This window comes from Taudactylus pleione, unplaced genomic scaffold (assembly GCF_031769625.1).
Source record: "Taudactylus pleione unplaced genomic scaffold, aTauple2 ptg000015l, whole genome shotgun sequence".
Lineage (NCBI taxonomy): Eukaryota > Metazoa > Chordata > Amphibia > Anura > Myobatrachidae > Taudactylus > Taudactylus pleione.
In genome coordinates, this window is record NW_028284417.1 from 16,758,915 (window position 1) to 16,780,667 (window position 21,753).

At 40.8% G+C, this 21,753-nt stretch overlaps 1 protein-coding gene across 1 annotated transcript in view; it reads right to left on the minus strand.

The window, feature by feature from the left end:
- Positions 1 to 991: 991 nt before the first annotated feature.
- SNAP91 (synaptosome associated protein 91) overlaps positions 992 to 21,753 on the minus strand; it is a 148,436-nt gene continuing 127,674 nt past the window's right edge. Inside the window, exons 22-30 of the mRNA XM_088471880.1 lie at positions 20,953 to 21,033; positions 15,607 to 15,771; positions 11,177 to 11,323; positions 9,603 to 9,633; positions 7,957 to 8,068; positions 6,081 to 6,164; positions 5,714 to 5,818; positions 5,503 to 5,604; positions 992 to 1,068 (exon numbers count right to left, since the gene is read on the minus strand). Of these exons, the coding sequence (XP_088328006.1) occupies positions 5,512 to 5,604; positions 5,714 to 5,818; positions 6,081 to 6,164; positions 7,957 to 8,068; positions 9,603 to 9,633; positions 11,177 to 11,323; positions 15,607 to 15,771; positions 20,953 to 21,033 (818 nt within the window). The 3' untranslated portion in view covers positions 992 to 1,068; positions 5,503 to 5,511. The remainder of the gene's footprint in view (positions 1,069 to 5,502; positions 5,605 to 5,713; positions 5,819 to 6,080; positions 6,165 to 7,956; positions 8,069 to 9,602; positions 9,634 to 11,176; positions 11,324 to 15,606; positions 15,772 to 20,952; positions 21,034 to 21,753) is intronic.

The window sequence follows — 21,753 nt, forward strand, 5'->3', positions numbered from 1 at the left end:
ACACTGATCAACAGTGACCTTAATTTGTATGCACCAAAACCTTAAGCCAAGCCGTCAGCACAAGACGACGGGATGAGTGTGTGAACGGGAAATTAAACGTGCACAATGTGTACAAGAAAGGCCAGACCTTGCTGATCTGCATAAAGTTCAGTCACAAACAGTACAAAAACTACTCACAGTGAACTCAAAGAAAAACAAAAACAAATGCTAAAATAAACACAAAAACAAGAACAGAATGTACAATAAAACTTATTATTAAAAAAAATATATTAATTTTGAATGCTTTGACAGGAATCACTCCACGTAAACTAGTAGCCCTGCTGTAACTACAAAGAACTTTTTAGTGCATTTTGCAAGATGGACCAATCCGCTATTTTTGGTGCCAAAAATGAAAAATAACTAAAAAATATATTATTTTTTTAAAACAAAAAAAAACAAAATGATATATTTGATATGAATTTTCTCTATAGAAGTGCATAACTATATACGTGGAGGAAGATTTTTCTTTCATATTTTTTTAACTTACAAATAATTTTAAACATATAAAGTACCACAAAAACAAATAGTTTTTTCACAATAGTCCTGTGGGCAGTTCTCACGCACACACAAAGAAAACAAAAGGTTTGTATTGGAGTGTTTTCTGGTGTCAGCACACAATATTTCATATTTGATTGAAGAAACAGGGGATGTCCAAACATTATATACATTGAAACGTTCAAAAAAACACAGACACGTCGCTCCAGACTGCTCAGCACACAACAGAGGCATGTTCAACCCCCGGCTTAATAGGATCAGAGAAGCCGTAGGGCATGGAGAAGTTACATCCACTCATGAAAAACTGGATAACACAGAAAACCCAAATACACAAAGAAAAAACATGATATATAGTAGCGGGTAACTGCTAGGGTAATACACAAGTCTAATGTTTACTTTCACAGCTGTGCTACACATTTCAGAAGAGAGAAATCTAAGCACTGGGTTTGGTACTGGTGGCTCACTTAGAAACTCTGAGCAGCAATCTGTTCTTCGAAGGCTCCAGACTTACATTGTTATATCACAAAACAGCATCTACAAGAGAAAAAAAAAAAACAGGCCACATTATTTGATCTCATATAGTAAGTATAATCGTAGGACATACAAAACACTAGATTTTAGCAAAAAAAACAAAACACAATAGGTCAGGCGCTCTCTTTAACAGGCAACACTTCAATGGTATGCATATAGTAATCCACCAATACACCACTGGACTTTTAGGGCTCGATTCTGTTCTGCACGAAGTGAATAGCGCCGGGAATCAGCTCCAGGAGCTATTCAATACACCGCGCTGCTAAGCCCGACTAAGGATTTCTTTTCGCACCCCTCCGGGGATGCGAGCAGAAATCCAACAAAAGGTCCAGGCACGAGGCTGTTTTCTGCCCTTCTCGCCTGGAAAACAGCATTGTGCCGGGAAGTTATGTCGGGGAATGCCCGTTCTTGCGCCTTAAACAGGGTGTTTAGTCGCAAGAACGGGCATTCTCCGACTAAACACCGCGCAGAATAGAATAGCTCCAGGAGCTATCGCCTGGCGCTATTTACATCGCGGGCAACTGAATCGAGCCCTTAGTCTCTTGTGTTGTACTGTCCTTTTAAAGTTCAATCAGAACATTTTCATCCACAGTCAATCAATATTGTAGTTTAAAAAAATTCTTTAGATTCCCAAAAACCGTACATAGAAAAAGGATAAAATCACACATAGTGAAGTACAATTTTAATTCAAAAATAACATCCGAAAAACATATATCCACCATCAGTGGGATCTAGCTGTGTACCAGAGACAAAGGTGTAATCGGTACACCGGCATGCGTATAGTAAACAGATTTTAATCCGGATTCAAACACCTGTTTCAACACATGCTCGAGCAGAATGTCCTTCCAGATGTTCCTCTCTGGTATATCAGCTCCTACCTTCCACCAACGCGTTCCAACTACTGGAGTCTTTGTCAAGGTCAAAGAATCCAGTAGTTTGAAATGCGGTAGTAGGTTTTTGAATCCGCATACATTGGCTCCCCTTCCTCTTCAGAACCCAATTCAAGGGTCTTACACTCACTTACTTACTTACACTTAAAGCCCTCACCCAATCCCCTTCCATTTACATCTCTGATCTCATCTCACTTCCCACTCCTACCCACCCACTTCGCTCAACCAATGCATGCCACCTCTTTTGCCAACTGATTACTTCTTCCCACTACCTCCTCCAAGAATTTGCCTGTGCTGCTCCCTACCTCTGGAACGCACTCTCCACCTCACTACAAATCTTCAAAAACAAGCCCTTAAGACCCAATACTTCATCACAGCCTTCCAGCTCTCATCCTAACCTGCTGCTCCATTCTTCTTCCTGTCCTACCCCTTCTGAGTCAACCCATCTGTCTGCTCCTCCCCTTTAGAATGTAAGCTCTCATGAGCAGGTTCTCTTCCTTCTTGTGCTTCTCCTTCCCTTACTCATATGATCATCTACTCCAAACTCCCCATAAGGGCACCTAACACTTGGTTGCTAATGCCCTGGTGTTTTTGAGTGGTATGATAGTTTATTGCAGCAATGTTTATAAACAATTTCCTTGTCCTGTATTGTTTTGTACTGTAAATCGGTGTCTTCTTGTTTGTTCATTTATTTATGTACTTTGTGAGACGTTGCAGAACCTTTTTGGCGCCATATAAACAAAGTATAATAATAATAGTAGAGAAAGCGGAATGAGGTCTTGTTTTTATTGAAAAGAAGGATCCCAAAGTATATATGCTTACATTATATAAAATATGAATCAGCTTATCTATCTGTGGGTAGTAATAGGGCTTCAGAAAGTTTATGGAACACTGACTTATGAGTAGTACATCAATCACACTCTTCTGCGACTGCCAAGTTATTCAAAGGAAGAAACAAGAGGCCACTTTATGGTGCAGTAATTCTACTTTATCGTCAGGGCTGGCATGGACATTGAATTTTAATTTAATTGCAGTGTCCTCACACAGGGCTCCGGCCGTTGACATGGATGAGCAGTGGCCGACAGGTTAAAAAGAAAAGAAATATGCCACCACTGATCCTCCATGTCTGTGATAGGCTGGAGTGTAGCGATAGACTTTGATGTTACAATCGAACGCCCTCATCTTAGATTAATAAAGAGGAATGGAAACTGCCACACATCTACAACACTATCATAATGGGGTGCCTCTATGAGTGTGTCGGTTTCCGTACATATCCGATGGTGGGTGGACTGCGTTTGCACTGTGGCCGCAGTAGGCATTATTCGATGCCACTGCGAGCCGGGACGCCGCAGCCTGATTGACAGGCTGCAGCCATTTCAGTACAACACAGTATTAAACTAGGCGCTGGGAGGTAGTGATATCTCTGTACACCACCGAAAGCAACTGCAAATGGGTAGCCAACCCAATATTAAAAAGACAAGGAAAATATAAGCAGCGCTATAGTGGTGTAAATTAATCACAGATGCATATAAGTAAAATACCTTATTTATTGAAAAATATTCTAATCAATCTATAATCTAAGCATCCTGTACAAAAACTTATTTGTAAACATACAGTGTACATAAGCATTACATCAACCAGTGTGTATAACATTCTGTGTGCAAATATATAAAAAAATCTATTCATAGTTACTGTAGCTCAATGATTGTTAAGTTCAGTCCAGAGCAATGTAATAAAAAAACAGAAAGTCTTTGCTAGTAAATATGTAAGCAAAATGATTGATAGAGCCGGCTTGCAACCTGCCGTGTTCTCCAATACAGTCACTCACCGCCAGTATCCAACCACTGTGGTGTAATAAAGGGACAAACAGAGCTGGCTTGGGGTCTGCCAGATGACCCTCCTATGCGATTGTATCCCAGACACCACCGGCATACACTTTCGCTGGTCTCCAGATATTGAGTTGTGTAGTAATGAGGGGGCAATTGGAGCTGGCTTGAGGCCTGCCAGATGATGCTCCTATGCGATTGCATCCCCTGATACCTCCAGTATACACTCTCGCTGGTCTCCAGATGCGGAGTTGTGTAATAATGAGGGGGCCAGCGGAGCAGGCTTGCGACCTGCCAAATGTGGCTCAAATGCGACTAGGACCCCGCTAGTCTCAAATACTGGATCTTTATTGAGCAGAATGTGGCATAACCTCAGCGGTGCAACAGCATGCAAATAATTATGCTCCTGGGTAACAGCACACCAGCGTGTATACTGTCATGGATAGCCGCAGGCAGGAATAATGAATTTCCCAAGCACACCTTCTTCTGACCGGTTTCTTCTGCACGTATTTTCTTTGAAAAAAATCTGTTTGTCGGAAGAAACCGGTCAGAAGGTGTGCTTGGGAAATTCATTATTTCTGCCTGCGGCTATCCATGACAGTTAACACACTGGTGTGCTGTTACCCAGGAGCATAATTATTTGCATGCTGTTGCACCGCTGAGGTTACGCAACATTCTGCTCAATAAAGATCAAGAATTTGAGACTAGGGGGGTCCTAGTCGCATTTGAGCCACATTTGGCAGGTTGCAAGCCTGCTCCGCTGGCCCCCTCATTATTACACATCTCAATATCTGGAGACCAGCGAGAGTGTATACCGGTGGTGTCTGGGTTACAATCGCATAGGAGCTTCATCTGGCAGGCCGCAAGCCAGCTCCAATTGCCCCTTTAAAATACCACAGTGGTTGGATACCGGCGGTGAGTGACTGTATGGTGGAGCACATGGCAGACTGAATCCTGCTGTGGGCAAGCCGGCTCGATCAATCATTTTGCTTACATATTTACTAGCAAAGACTGCTTTCTGACTTTTTTCTTACATTGATCTGGACTGAACTTAATCATTGACCTAACTATGAATAGATTTTTTATATATTTGCACACAGAATGTTATACACACTGATTGATGTAATGCTTATGTACACTGTAGGTTTACAAATAAGTTTTTGTACATGATGCTTATGATTATAGGTTGATTAATAGAATATTTTATATATTTTTTAATAAATAAGGTATTTTACTTATATGTATCTGTGATTAATTTACACCACCATAGCGCTGCTTATATTTTCCTTGCAGCTATTTCAGGGTTAGAAATGATCTGCAACAGGGACCGTTCCCCAAATAGAGAAATGACTGCGGCCATCGTGACGTGATTCGGTATTCCGTCTTTGGACGCAGCACTCAGATCTCCACTGCCGACAGGTAGTGTCTTTTCTTCTGACGCATCTTGCGGCTTTAGCATATTTTAGCATCCAAATACGCAGCAGTGATGCTATTGGCATACAAATCTGAATCAGGCCCTATATTACCTAAGATGTATGAAGGAGCAGGGAAAGGACAGTGGATAAACCTTATGCAAAAGCTACATTTTTGTTTTGTTTAGATCAGTCAGGTTATCTTACTTGAGAAAGATGAGAATACTTAACAATAAATTAGGTCTGCAGGTCTCAAAATGCAATGACAATTGTCATATAATAATATAGTAAGAGTGATTGTGTTATTACCATACAGATTTACAAGAAGTCCTTGATGTTGAGATCTGCTAATGGATCCTTTGAAGGTGGTTTTTTTGGGCTCTGTGAAGCAGGTGTCATACTTGGAGATAGCTGCAACAAATGAAAGGGTAAGTCAATACAAAGCAACAAAACCCTAAAACTACAAACTTACAATAATACGTCATGCTACATGCTAGCATAAAACCGAACAGAATCTCACTGGGGCACCAGGAACAGAAGCTCCACCGAATGACGGCCTTATCATAGGTTGGGCATACATCATTGGCTGTTGGGGCATCATTGGTACGCCTGTTCCGGATGAAGGCTAGTTAAAAGCACACAAAAGAAGAATTCATTTTTTTTTATATACTTAGACATTTCAAGACACGTATAACGAAGAGCTATCGCTAGAAATTTGCATAGTTCGTAATATTAATTATAGTTCACTATACTTTGCTAAGAATCAGAACAAAAATCTACACAGGTCAAACGTAGACTTTCCTTTAACACATGGCCCTGCTGAATGCTGAAACCCCCCCAACTATAATGACATGGAACAAATATGGAAATGGACTTTGTAGACTTACCAGACTGAATCCTGCTGCGGGCTGTGCACCTGGAGCGGCACTTGCTGCTGGGGATCCAGCACTTGCAGGGGAAATACCTCCTTGCTAAGGAACCAGAAATACTGTTAGGTTACTTGAATGAACTGTAATAGTGATACAAATAAAAGAAAACACTTGTGGGGGAGATGAGGGATTTAAAAAAATACTTCTTCAAAGATGTAATAATTGCAGACAAAGTTCAGATTCTGTTGAATGTAATTGATTAGGTGCCTGATTCATGACATCTTAACTGTTATTTTAGCAACTGCAAATGATGGCTCTAAAACCACACTGTGGAGTTAATTGGAAATCTGTATGCAGGTTCATTTGGATCCACACAAATCTACTTAATGAAACTTCTATTCAGCCAAATACTAAGCCAATAATACGGGATTCAACGATTGCTTTAAAATTACATATTTACTTAATTTTTACTTCTATGCAGTAAAGAATGGTGCCGGGACTGATGTGAAGTGCGCTATAAAAATTACAGGTCAATGGATAAGAAGTAGATATTCAGAGGCAATGTCATATACATGCATCAGAATTTGCCTAAAACATCTCGCCATCTACTGGATATGACACCACTACTGGATCGGTTTCCTGGCCAGAGTTGGTGCTCTGAAGGTGTCCTGTGGTATTTGGGACCAAGAGGTTAGCAGCAGATCCTTTAAGTCCTGTAAGTTGTAAGGTGGGGGGCCTCTATAGTTTTTCCAGCACATCCCCCAGATTGAGATCTGGGGAATTTGACAGCCAAGTCAACACCTTGAACTCTGTCATGTTCCTCAAACCATTCCTGAACAATCTTTGCACTGTGGCAGGATGTATTATCCTCCTGGAAGAGGCCACTGGCATCAGGAATGGTCTGCAACAATGTTTAGGTACATGAGAAAGTAACATCTACATGAATGCCAGGACCCAAGAATTCCCAGCAGAAAATTGCCCCAAGCATCACCTTGCTCTGCCGGCTTGCTATTGGTGCCATCTCTTCCCCAGGTAAACAATGCACACGCACCCGACTGTCTACATGATGTAAGAGAAGACGTGATTCAACAGACAAGGCCACCTTCTTCCATTGCTCCATGGTTCAGTCCTGTCGCTCAGAAACCCACTGTAGGTGCTTTCTGAGGTAGACAGGGGTAATCATGGGCACTCTGACTGGTCTGCAGCTATGCTGCCTCATACGCAGCAGTCTGCGATGCACTGTGTGTTCTGACACCTTTCTATCATAGCCAGCATGAACTTTTACAGCAATTTGGGCCACAGTAGCTCTTTTGGACCAGATGGGCTTGCCTTCTTTCCCCAAGAGCATCAACGAGCTTTGGGTGCCCAAGACCCTGTATTCTGTTCACAGGTTGTCCTTCCTTGGATCCCTTTTGGTAGGTTCTAACCACTGCATACTGACCTGCCGTTGCTCAGACCAGTCGTCTAGGTATCACAATTTGGCCCTTGTCAAAGTCGCTCAGATCTTTACGCTTCTAATTTTTCTTGCTTCCAACACATCAACTTCAATAACTGAGCAATCACTTGCTGCTTAATAAATCCCATCCCATAACAGTTGCCATTGTAATAAGATAATCAATTACCTTCACCTGTCAGTGGTTTTAAGGTTATGGCTGATCGGTGTGTGTAAGTAATGAGGACAAATAATAAATCTGAAACGTTGGACGAAACTTGGTGGTGACCAGTACCTTTTGCAGCAACAGACCCTAGAGTACGCCTTTATTTTGTGCACACACACATATAATATTATATATACATACACACACACATACATATATATATTCTCATACACACAACTATTCTGAAGAGAAAATAACATTGTACTGATGCAATCATTATTACAAAATGACATTACCATAGGGGCAGTTGATGGACCACCGGATGCCCATGTGGCCGGAGCTACCTTTGGTTGCCAGTTGGCACCTCCTGTTAGCTTCTTCTCACCAGCATTCCACTGAAGGTCTCCTCTAAATAATCAGATATGCATTTTGTAACAAGCAGCCATCATTAAAAACTAAATTTTTAACTCAATGAGATACTAATTGTTCTCGGAACCCAACCACAGTTTGCACATGGCGCAGTTACATGTAGACAAACCCTTATAATATCCCTTATTCATGCCTGTAGCATGGTGGCCTGCGCATAAAGACCACTAGCCAGTTTGGCCGGAAGTGCAATGAAAAGATGACTGCATATAGAAGACTTTAGTGGCCCTCTACAATCAACATTAACGGCAGAACCAAAAATGAGCCAGATCAATTTTGACGAGATTATTGGATATTGCACTTATTTTGGTGCCACATATATAGCAACATAAAAAAAAATAATAAATTATTAAATCTTAAAGTGAATAAAACTGACAAGCACAGTAAGAGTCTAGATTTGATCTTTTACAAATGCCCTCCTTAAAATGTTAACTGTGTGCCTGATTCAGCTGAATGCAGACTCCCAATTATCGGGAACCTGTGCTTGATCACTGATTGACAGTCTGCTGCCATTCGTGGGCGGAGAGGGGGACTACCTCTGTTTCCCAAAACAGAGGTGTGTGTGTCGTGGGGGGGGGAATTAGAGGCCAGGATCTCCTCCCCCATGGTCACTCAGCTGGCCAAAGGAATGATCTGATGCTCGGACCAGTGATGCATGCTAGAGGCGAGTCACCTCCTGCTGCATGACCATATTACAGCTACTAACAAGTCATAGGCAGCTGCCAGGGCCGTAGCTAGGGTAATGCGGCCGGTGCCATCGCACAGGGCACCACAGGTCAGGGGGCGCTGTTTGGGCCTGTCAAATTTCTGTTTCTTATCATTCTTGCTTGTAGCTTCCTCTTATTTCATCCCCAGCATCTCCTGGCCTCTCCTATCTGTTCCCTGGCCCTTCCCCATGAAGCCATGGCCCTTTTTTGGGTGCATTATGTCCCTTTGAAATATGAGGGGGACGCCAATAGACTTTTTGGTGCCCTGTGCCAGAAAGAGCAGTTACGGCTCTGGCAGCTGCGATAGCTCCTGCATCCGCAGCTGAATCCCCCGGTGTTCAAGTAAAACAATTTGAATAAAAACAACTGTCACCTCCTTACCGTTCTAGAAAAAAAAAATACATTTAAGCAAAATTATTATTTACTGAGAAAATAATGTCAGGTCATGCTTTACAATAACAGTCTACAGGAAATGCTAATTGTTTACTATGTCACTTTGTAACGCGAGTTACCATGGAATGACCCAAAGAGATAAAGTTCACTCATTAGTAATAGCTGAAACAATTGCAGAAAGGAACTAAAAGACAAAAAGGACTCCTTCTAAAGAACATGATTTAATAGTAAGAGAACTACAACCCTTCCTAGAAATATGGATGAAATACAGATGTATAACACATTACTACCTGCCTGATAAAATGTGCTCTCTCTAATAGCAAAAATTGTAAACACACAATTTTTAAAAAATAATTCAACATTTACTACAATGTTGTTCGTTCCGGTTCTAAGCTCCTAGGGTGACCGTTACTTACTTTTTAACAGTAGTGCCAGAAATGCCAAGATCTAAGAAGTAAACAATTTTCAGCCATTAGAATATGTGAGCAAGAGCTATGGCAACAATGAAGCATTATGAAGAATTTATACTATATTTTATTACATGTGGTGCTTATGAATGTGATAATGCAGTCGTCATCCAGGAATATCTGCAGATTTCCAAATGCAAAACATCCCGAAAACAAAGTTTTGGGGATAGTCTTTTGATATAGTCTACAGAAGACACAAATGTTAATTTGGAGTAACTTTATTTAGATAAGTCTGAAAAGATTCTATAAAACCCAAAATAATGATGATAATAATAAAAAAAAAAAAAGGATTAAACGTGCCTACACACTAGATGATATTTTACACGATTTGCCCGATTTTGACACATCGGAGCGACAAATCGTGTAAATTATATCCAAAATCGTGAGTGTCCACTCACGATCACGATGCGCGAACCCGCTGGTCGTACATCGCATCTTCAGATCTTGCCTACTGCAGGCAAGATTTGCCAATCTCATACACGATTTTGTGCAATAGACAGATTTTGTGCACGATAGATCTTTAGCCAGACTGGACACGTTTTACCACCATATCGTGTCCTGGAGTGCCGGGGAGAGTTCAAGGGAAATCGCTCACGATATTGCATCATGAGCACATCGTCTAGCGTGTACGCACCTTAACAAAGACAACTTGAACATAAAGCTTTAATCACATAGTGCCCGGATGATGAATAAAGCATTTTTTAAATCAAAACATTTTTAAAAGATGCTCATTTCATTTGTAAAGCCCCCTCCCCCACATTTTTATTTATTTTTTAAATATATATTAGTTTGTGCTCATTAGTGGAAATGGAATATGAAGACAACATTTATAAATGGCAGCCACATAACAATAAGGATATTTTTTCTTTTACTCTAATTATCAAAATAATATTGCCAAGGCAGATGAGTGATAAACAGTGGGCCCCTGCAATTGTGCGCATGTCAGCTTGCACATGTACGGAGATGGCGACAATAGATCAGGTATCATTGTGGCACAAGTACCACCTGCAGACTTGGGGGGGATTATTAGCCTGGTAATTTACTGTAGGCTAAATGAAGCAGCAGGGCTATTCAATTAGAGCTGAAGGCAGCCCAAAAGCTGCAGTTAACAAGGATTTTTTTTGAGCTAGAGTAAGAAATCCATGTTAAATAGGCAGTTTGCGGGTGCCGTGACCACATTCACCCATAGGTCTAGGAACTTATCCTGGATTGTATTTGTTAACGCACGTTAGAAAGGTCATTTATCGGGCGGAAAAAAGGGGCTCTAATTAAATTGCCCTGGGCGTTAAAGCCAAACGTTACCTCCCTTTTTCACCTGAGGTAAATTACCGCTGCTAACTGAATTCCCCCCTTAGTAAAGCTTCCTAGTGCAAAGACCATACAGCAAAATCAGCCTTTTAAGGGAATCTTTCACGTTTATTATATATAACAAATGCTGAATTATTAGAAGAAAAGGGGAAAAATCCTACACATTAAAATGATCAATTATAAAGAAATAACATTTTGGGAAACATTGCACTTACTGCCTACTAAGCTTGCAAGAGAGGTATCAAGGTCACCGCCAAGGGCTTTGCCTGAGCTACCAGCATTATTTCCTGATGTGAGGGAAGAGGATGCCTGTGATGTGGGGGTCATGGTTGGAATAAGCAGATCTCCTAAACCATCAAATACTGAAGAGGGAAGAACAGGTAAGAGGTTAGGAATCCAGGTAAGGTACATGGAGACAGATGCAACAGATCTGAGTACTTCCAATTTGGACACATTTGCAATAGCAGCACTATAGATAATGAATGTAAAGCAGGAAATACAGCACCACTTGTAGATGAGGAGGGTGGCTTCACCTACATATTATTCAATTAGGCTTTAACTTATAAAAAAAAAAAAAATCCAAATAGGTCTTCATATAGAAGCGTGTAAAAACAGGTCATTAAAATACACAAGTCACTGTAAAGAATATTATGCATGTTACCATATTGGACATAAACCCATATTAGTCATCTGCAAAACAGTAAGATGCAGTGTACTGTATATGCATTGTAACAGGAATAGGTATGGTATGTCAACATGAGGAGTGTCGGCATTGAGCAGGTTGGCACCATAATATCGTCATGTTCAGAATGTCAGCATTCAGTATGTCAACATGTATAAAATATCCAGATGACATGTTAACATTACAGTATGTCGACATTGTGAATGTCAACAGGTTTGTTTGTTTTTTTGTTTTTAGATAAAACTAACCCTAACGCCATATATTGACAGTATAATTAAAAACATTAATGTCTACATTTTGAATATGTCGACTATTGATAATCGGAACATGTCAACATTCTGTGGTCGACATTTTGAATGTTGACTGGATACCCTGCAGGAGCTGGTGCAACATTCAATAACACTTGGATTGTGGAAACTATTCAGTGTCCCTCACTAAGCCTTTTATGTGATACACAGACCATTATTGATGTTGCAACAGTACATGAAGGAGTTTCCTTAAAAAGGCTACTGATAATAGGATTCTTAAATTGGAGTGATCATGAAAATGTAACTCACTAAAAATATTGGTTCAAAGTGTTTAAAAAGATTATATGGATATTGCACAACATTTAATACAACCCAAATTATCAGATCTTATAAGATGCTGTAATAAATTCCTCGCAAAGACCATTGGTAGAGATCAAATAAGAAATGGGTCCACAGAACACAGCCAATGTAAACGCTGTTGTCCCCACGTGTTTTGTATGTATTGTATTGTTATGGGGAGAAATGTGAAGAGTGACTCATTGTGGATCTCCAGCACATCAGATTAGGTGCCTTCTATAGAATTTAAATCCCACTCACTTTCAGATTATTATATGGAGCATTTACCTCCTAACTGCAGTGATTTGACAGTCAAGCACAGAAGATACTCAGATAATAGATTTCAACCACACAATAAAAATTATAGAGAAGTGGTGCAAAATTCCACTCACTCCAGCCATTTTCTGCGGCAATATTTTTGCTCTGGGTACCAGCCCTGCATTGTACGGTGTCTCACTGTGGCTGAGGGGATGGGCACTCAATATCACTGTCTGGTTAAGTAGTTTGCAGTGCAATGTGCTGCTACAGGGTAGAGTGCCACATCAGTGGGAGCGGAAGAGCGAGGGAATATGCCACTACAGGAGTGAGGCAAGAAATTTATTACTACAGTGGAGGGGGAATGTGTTTTACTTTCCAGGTGAGGGGGAAAATGTGCAAGAGGTGAGGGAAATGTGCATTACTGCAGTGGGGGGAGAAGGTGTGTTACCACAGGGGTGTGTGTGTGTGCACGCATATGTGTGTGTGTGTTCCTGAAGTGGTGGAGGTAGTGTGTGTTTTAATACAGAAATTATCGGAGGAATACTGACGTGAAAGTGTGCTTGTGCATTATAAGAGATATGAAGGGAGGAATACCGAGGTGATGTGTGTTGGGGGGGATGGGAGCATGTGTGTTAGGGGGGGGTGGGAGTATGTGTGTTAGGGGGGGTGGGAGCATGTGTGTTAGGGGGGGGTGGGAGCATGTGTGTTGCTAGAAAGTTGAGGGGCAGAAAACGATTCTTACTACAGAGGCAAGGGGAGAGAATGTTATAACTGAAGTAGTGATGGGGAATATTTAATACAGAGGTGTGTGTGTGTGTGTGTGTGTGTGTGTGTAGGGGGGGGATGTCTAACAACAAATATGAGGGGTGAATACCGAGGTGGAAGAGGGGTGATACTGGAGAAGGGGCAGAAAATGTGTGTTACTATTGAGCTGAGGGGGTAAAGAATGTTTGTGTTACTGAAGGTAGCGGGTGGGGGGCATAAGTGTTTTAATACAAAGGTAGGGGTTAGGGACAGAAAATGTGTGTTACTAGAGAGGTGAAGAAAAAAATGTGTTACAACGGTGAGGGTTAAATGTGTTACAACAGAGGGTTTGGGGAGTGGGAAGGTTACCATGAAGATGAGGGAGACCATATGTGTTACAGCAGTGGTATTTAACATGCGGCCCTCCAGCTGCTGTGGAACTACACATCTTAGCAAAATGGTGTAAAGGACATGCTGGTATATGTAGTTCCAAGCAGCTGGAAGGCCTCTTGTTGGATACCCCTGTGTTACAGGGAAGGGCAGGACTTGAACCATGTGTGAAACTATCACTCCCACTACATGGGATAGCCTTTGCTCCTCTGGTGACACACTACTGCACACTTATGTTCCAATAAGGATCTTGTGTAACAATGTTGGGAGACATGTTATAGACTCCTCTCTCCTTGTAGTAAATGCAACATGTTTTTACATACAAGCAACTTTAGTTTTACTGCAGTCCATTCATGTAAGTACTAACTCCCACCAAAACTAGTTGTGGATCCCTAGTATAGACTGAAGACTTAAAATCGTGCAAAAATAATCCTGCAGATGAGTATATCAGATGACAATCCATTTATTTATATGCATGCTACATTTATATGTTTTTCCACTGCAGGTGAGGGTGATGAAAAACAGCATTAGATAGTCATTTTCTTCCAAACTGGTTCGTTACAGGGCGCTTAGTGACTGGTTTTAAACAAAAACTCACCAAAGTAACATTGCAGCACAGCCCAGCACGGAAAGTGTGAAAATGAAAATAAATAAATGAAATAAAAATTATAGCATGGTGATACCCAAGTCAGTAAAAGTAAGCACAGAAAAGCTTTGCATTTCATTATTTTGTGCCATGTTTATTACTGTATAATCACATTGTTTTTTTGCGCAAGTCTGTACAGTGTTAAATTATACACATGCAAATATCTTTCTAGTTACATTTTATAGGACATTAAAACCACAAAACAAATGATGCACTAGTGTAGAGGGCAGGGTTTGGGTCAGGAGGCAGGTGAACAATTCTACAACAGCTTCTAAGATTCAATGTCAAAACAAAGCTATGCAGGTACAGCACTGATGAGCATGAGGGGACGGGGAGGGGGGGGGGGGGACGACGACTATATACAATATGAGAGTGCGCCACAAAGTGCTGGTCTCTGTTAGCAGTCTCTTGCATTCTGGATCTTATTCAAGGTTAAAACCCAACCATTGTGAGAAAGGTACACACAGTTACCCCATGCTATACCTGTAATACCAAACAGCAATCTGCTGAAGTATTACAGTATACATTTTAATGAATTAAGATTGACCTGCATACAAATGAAAGACATCAAAGCAGTGTTCTCCCTGCTTAAAGTTGTCTCTCTCTCCTCTCCCCAGTTATAAAGCCAAGATAAAACAGTTCTGTACAGTGAACACTAGAGAAAGCAGTCTCAACTTTGGATATTACCCTATCACACTGCCAGCAATAATCCAGGTTATCGCACGTGAACGCGCAGCAACCCAGGTTACTGTGAAGTGAATGGCCAGGTTGAAATAACCCGAGTCAAGCGACCCAGCATTTCAAGCCTGGTAAAGAGCAGGGTTGATCTCATCTCCAAGCACCAGCTCACTACGTGATAGCGTGCCGGGTCACCAATCTGAAAGGTGTCTCAGTCAAGTCGCACCCATGACTGAGCCATGTACAAAATCCCTGGTATGACTTGGCATTGCGAACTGAAAGCGTTATTACACATTTTGCTCACGTGCAGTTTTACACTTTATTTCCCCCCCTTACGGTGATCGTTGTGCCCTACACTCAGCCACAGCTACTGAATTTATGTACAATCACACTGCACCAACATGCCCAAAGCCACACCTACTTTTACTCCTACTAGCACATCAGTGCATTCATTCCTCAATACTGCAGACATTTAGTCACATTTCAAATATTGAGGTGACACTGGGAGATACTATCCAGATACTATGGCAGTAAAATGACTTGAATACATGATTCAAAATTTGAAACATGGAAAAAAGAAATTAGGTCAATTTACTTCAGTCTGAGAAATGTTTTTACTAAACAGTGTGTGCAATAACAATCCCAGTACATGTACAAACTGACCTGAGGCATCGAACGAGCTGCCAGCTGTAGTAGTTGCAGGAGCTGTGGTAGTGGCAGCAGCAGGTTGACTGGCTCCAAAGGCTGCATCAAAGTTGGGTTGAATGATGGTATTTTGTGCTGGGGTAATCGGTGTTGGAGATGGTGCCATAAAGGTACCGCCAAATCCTTCAAACAAAGCAGAGACTAGGAATAAATATATCATTTATTTTCGTTTGATTCAGGTTTTTCATCAGTTTATTCGCTGTTACACATGCACGACAAATAAATGTATTAAACCAAACAGTGAAATAGAAAATAAATAGTAAAGAAATAAGCAGCAGGTAATATCTGCAAGTAACTATGTACCAGCACCACATGCTTCATATTAGGATTTCCTAATGGAAAGAAAAGGCTCTAAAACAGCTATTAAACCCACTGTCACCCTTAGATACCAATAGATCCTTTGTTTCTATGAGAACCCTTTCTCAAGGTGATAACGAAAAACCTGAAGTATCATAATTTAATTATTGAATCTCTGTAAAGCTGGGTACACACTAAATGATGTGTGTACCCAGCAATCTAGTCAGTGACGGACCAGGCGGTGGTGCTGGCATCAGCAAGTGCATACACACTTGCCGATGCCGGCACCGACGGAACGAAGGCGGGGGAGGAAGGGGAGCAGGGACATGCTGCATTCGGCAGCATGGCATCGCTAACGACATCCCCAGATTGAGCTGCCAGTACAAACAACTGGGGATGTCGTTAGCGACCCGCGGAAGCACGCATCATGAGCGACCTAGTACATGCACACTGGATGATAAAACTAATTTGTTGTAACGATGTGTCATTACTGGCAAAATCTTTCAAATGGCGTCTAGTGTGTACACACCTTAAATCTAAGAACATCCACACAGAGATTGTGCCTCAAACAACAGAAAAAAAAGCAACATTTTGGGGAAATATGGGAAGAAAAAAAAAAAAAAAGTGTTGCTGTGGCGAACGGAGACATTGTGGTAACCTCTTCTTATATGAAACAATGGTGGGGAATTCAATTAGCTGCGGTACTTTACCGCCAGCTAATTGATCCCCCGGCCTAATTCAATTAGTGTTCTATCTATCAAGCAGTGAAAAGTGTGGAGAAGTGGACAAGTGGATAACTTATTGCCCATGGCAACCAATCAGCTCCTACCTATTATTTTATAGATTTACTTGATAAATGCTACTTCAAAGCTGATTGGTTACTATGGGCAGCTTCTCTACTGGTCCACTTTTCTCTATGCTTTTCACTGCTTGATACATAAACCCCTTAGTCCCGAAATCAGAATTTACTGGGGTATGTGGCCTAATCTAAGGAGGTGTGGTCATGTCCAATTTTGAAAAAATAAACACCCGCACTGAGGGGGGATATGTGAGCTCTTCTACCAGGGGCAAATCCAGGGGGCACGAGATCAGTGTGATGACACCCCCGCAGAGGAAAGGAGACTGTTGTCCCTGCTCAGCGGAGCAGTCTCCCTGGTCCCAATGCATCCCAGCACACAGCAGTGTGACAATTTGCTGGTAGCTGTATAACATTTCTTACTGCTTTATCAGTCTACATCGTATCTACACAAGTAGGACCAAACTGTGCAGATTCATGCTTGTGTATTGACACCAGAATGTCTTATTCATGCTTCCAGTTGGACATGCAATAAAATAAATAAAAATTTAAAATATTTTTCTATCACCATACAGAGATACTAAAAAGGCGTTTTGCACGGTCACAGTCCACTGGATAACTTACATCCTTTCATTGGAGCTTACATCACTGACCCATGTCCATACATTACCTTATTTTTGAGTCTGAACCAAGGTTTCTGAAGTACAGTATATATTGTGGGATACATAGTCAAGTGCCTTGCTTTTAATTCACTAGATTTATTTGACATGATCCCTGGAGGAATCTTTGTTGCCACTGATCTCTAATTTGACAATAAATAGACAATTTCATTATTTGCCTACAATTGACATGAGGTTCACAACTCTAACTTTCAAATTCTTCCTATTGCTGGTTTCGGTTCAATGGAATTACCCTGGTCTAATCCTATCACCTGCAATTCTACCTGTGAGCTGTGGTTTAATAGTTTGATTAATTGTGCCCTTTTATCTTTTCACACTCTATAATGTATACCTTCTTGGGCATTGATTTATCTGCTTTTAATTAATGTTACACCTCTTCCATGGAAAACATATTTTTGTCTGCAGGACTGGCGACCCTCCTAATCATTATCATTAGATTCAAATGGAAAAAAGTTACTTCAAGCAGTCTGATATTTCTTTGTCACTTAAAATTAACCTAAAAAGGTGTGTATAGGTTATGTCCTTTATTCCTTCTGTTTTTTTCCTTTTCACCTATATACATAGAGAAATATTTATCACCCTCTCTTTTCTTCTAGTTGCTCTTTATTATAATTTTCTGTTAGACCATCTTTAGATGTTTTGTTTGTCTCCAGTGATGGAGTGTCTAAATTTCATATAAGCAGTTTGGATAGCACATAGGGAGGTAGGAGATGTAGCTTGGAGAGAGAAAGTGCTAACCAATCAGCTTCCAATTGTAATTTTTTAGCACAACCTGTAAAATCAGAGTTAGGAGCTGCTTGGTTGGTTCTTTATATCTCTCCAAGCTTTGATAAATATCCCCCATAGTAACTGACACTTTCATGGAGAATCATATGGTCTTTCTGTACCTATTGCTGTCACCAAGACTCTAGCAATGGGATGTAGTCATAATCCAGGCTGTCGGCGCTCAGAATAAAGGCACCGGAATCCCGACACCAGTATTATCATCAATACGCACTTGCACCCAACTTATTTTAGGTGCAAAAGATACAATTCTACACAGGTGGATCTATGCTTGCTTTCATCTGTGCATGGGTCTCAGTTGCTTTGTCATGACCTCAGTAAACTTAGCCTACATGAGAACTCCCCAATACAACCCAATTCCACCTCTTCATTGGTAAATGGAGAGGAGTGAAATGTGTCCGACTATCACCTGTACATGCGTGCACTTTTGTTTTGGCACATTCACATTGCAGAAACACCCAAGATATGCTCCTCATCCATGCATTTGTTTAACTCTGTGTCGGCCCCTACATCTCCATTTACAAGAACTGAGTCTAAGCTGGATTTATTGTATGTACATTACCTAACTGATGTCACACATGAGCCATCAGGAATGTCACTGCTACTCTTGGCTAATTTAGCAATTGCCATATCCCCCCACCTTCCACTGATAAGGCAGTGATTTCCTCAATCTAATTGTTCATCTTTCCCAAATGGTCTATAAATTATAGCAATTAGAAAAACCTCATTGCCAAATACTCTTAATCGTATCTGCAGTATGCCCTGTACTACGGTTGTTTTTCTGATTCTTTACATATAAATGCAGCTCCAACTCTGTAATAGCCACAATACCTAAACTATCCTTTACATGATAAAAATCCAGCTTAGGAAGACTATTGCCTAAGATGTGAGTTTGTAGAAATAGTATTTTAGCCAAATTGCTTCTCCCTAACAGTCATTATCTTTAGGAGAGCTCTGTACCATTTTCTGACTGCCACCCTTTATAAATAATTGCACATATCATATATGTCCACATATCACAATAGCAATTTCTTTTGAGCAATGCCTGATCCTTCCAAACTCCCCTGTAATGGCAAACCATTCCTCTCTGCACAATCTTTTTTAGCCAAGTGCTTACGTGTCTATTTTGAATCATCCCATCGTTCACCATCCTGTGAACAGCAAAAACTTCTAAAAGGTATACTGACAGTGTTGTCTGTCCAATCTAACAACAGACAACAATCTGCACTGTTCCAACATCACTGGTAAATCATTTATCATCAGTAACTTATACAAAATCTACCTCTTCACATTGTCTCATATGTATTTAACAAATTTCTACCATGTACCTCCAATCTGAGGGGTTTTCCAAGTGTACTATATAAGCTTTTCATGTTTAGCATGTGAGCATTGGGGATCACTTATGTGATCCTTACCCTGTGCTATCTAATGTCTTAAGTGGTTCATGGTAAACAAGTCTGGATGGCCTCAGACAACTGCTCCAAATGCATGAGAGAAGAATGGCTATAGGTCCTCATATGGAACCTTGCTGTTATTCAGAAAGTGCAGAAACAGATCGATAGATAAAACAAAAAGCAAAATACAAACAACGGTTACTACTAAGTAATGTCAACTACACAGACTTCTCTTCATACAGTTACTGCCAGGAGCACTGCAACTCAACTTAATAAGTAATAGATGGCCAAGAGTACGGGGGAGTGTCTGGGTAATATTTAATGTAATTATGCAAATGTAATGCTCCAGAGACAGAAATTATTTGAGCAATACAGATAATATATCCAATTCATACACATTTATTATTACAGTTAGGGTAAATAATACATGAAGAAGACAAGAATTGAAAGTTAGCACATTATATATCTCCTACGAAGTGCTTACATAAGCCAATGAAGTTTTGCAATTTCCATAGCTTATTGGTAAAAACGTTTAGTAATATGATAGTGCCTGAGAAACTAATCTAGTCACCACCTCTATGGGTCCATTTTTTTTACCCTACTGCTTTATACAGATGTGTCCTCAAACTATTGCTGCACTTGCACCGAACATGTGACCCGGCTTGTGCCGAGCATCTGTTTCGCCTGCAAATGTATTTTAGTTGCAAACTGTTGTGACAAGCAGTCTCAGGAGACTGCACTGATTCATTTGATGTGCGACTGGATCTGCTGATAGGACAGATGTGTTGCATAACTTATAACGGAATGCATGTCTAGTGCTACAGTGTTTTAGTGGGCCACTTACTCTGGCGGGTTGGGTATGGGATACCAGCAGTCAGAATCCAGATGCCGGCATCCCAGCAGGGTTAGGATACAGACACCTTGTCAGTAAGTATCTCAACCCTCGCCCTACCCCTAAACCTAACCCCCCCTTTCTCTGCACCCTAAACCTACCCTTCCTCCCTAACCTCGCTACTTACCGTCGGAATGCTGGCGCCGGGATGATAACAGGTGTCAGGATTCTGGGGCTGGCATCCTGACTGCCGGGATTATGACTACATCCCATTCTGGCTTGTCCTTAGGCCCAACTATGCTGTAATCTACAAGATCAGATTTAAACTCATTGTGACCAAATCAGACTCAGAGCTGGCCACTTCATGTCCAGTGCCCTGAATCTACCTTCTTACGGGCATCCTTCGTAGAAGAGTTTTGTAAATGTCACCAGAATCTCTCTAATATAAATCTACATCATCTTTATACGTACAGATCAATCATATAAAAAAAATTAAGTTCCAAACAATTAAGGGAAAATTACCAGCCAGCAAATCCGCTGAAGCTGAGGAATTAGTAGGTGCCAAGGCTGCAGGCTGTGGCTCAGTTACACTTCCAAATGCATCTATTGCACCATCCAAGTAGAGAGGAAAAGAAAAGAACATGTAATATATTAGTCATCAGTTCTGTTAGGAAAACAAAGCAATAATAATTCAGATTCCATACCTCTGTATAAATAAGCTGATTGGAATATTAATTAACAAAACACAAAAAATGAAAGCATTATCTTAGGAATGTAAGGTACAAAGGGATGACCCAACACAAATATCCAGCAAATGTCACAGTGACACAAAAGCTTTCATATTGCCTATGTCTAAGCCACTGTGCATTGATCAATGTCTCAAGATGTAACAGAGCAGCTAATGTATCCTCCAGATGCTGTGCAGATCTGGGTGAAATGATACATACCTTACAGGTCTATCTGAATGCATTATGGACTCCATATAAGTGGAAACTGACACATTTAATTTGGGGATCTCTCTGCATTCAAGATTCTACTACTATTTACATGTACCAACAAAACTATATATTACAACTATAACTGTGACTATATCAAACCCGTAACAAGATGTTTTATCACATGGGCTGGGAAGAAGCCTTGCATCAGCTTAAAAGTGGTCCAAAAAGTTGGTAGTAGTATTTAGTGCAATTTACCAATGATACATACTATAACTGGGCCAGATTATGTGAACTAAAGAAGCCAGGCTTGCTTATACCACAATAATGCCACCCAGGGAGTAAGCTCTGCAAAGCTGCTCTTATTGGTGAGGTGTGGCCTCCCTCT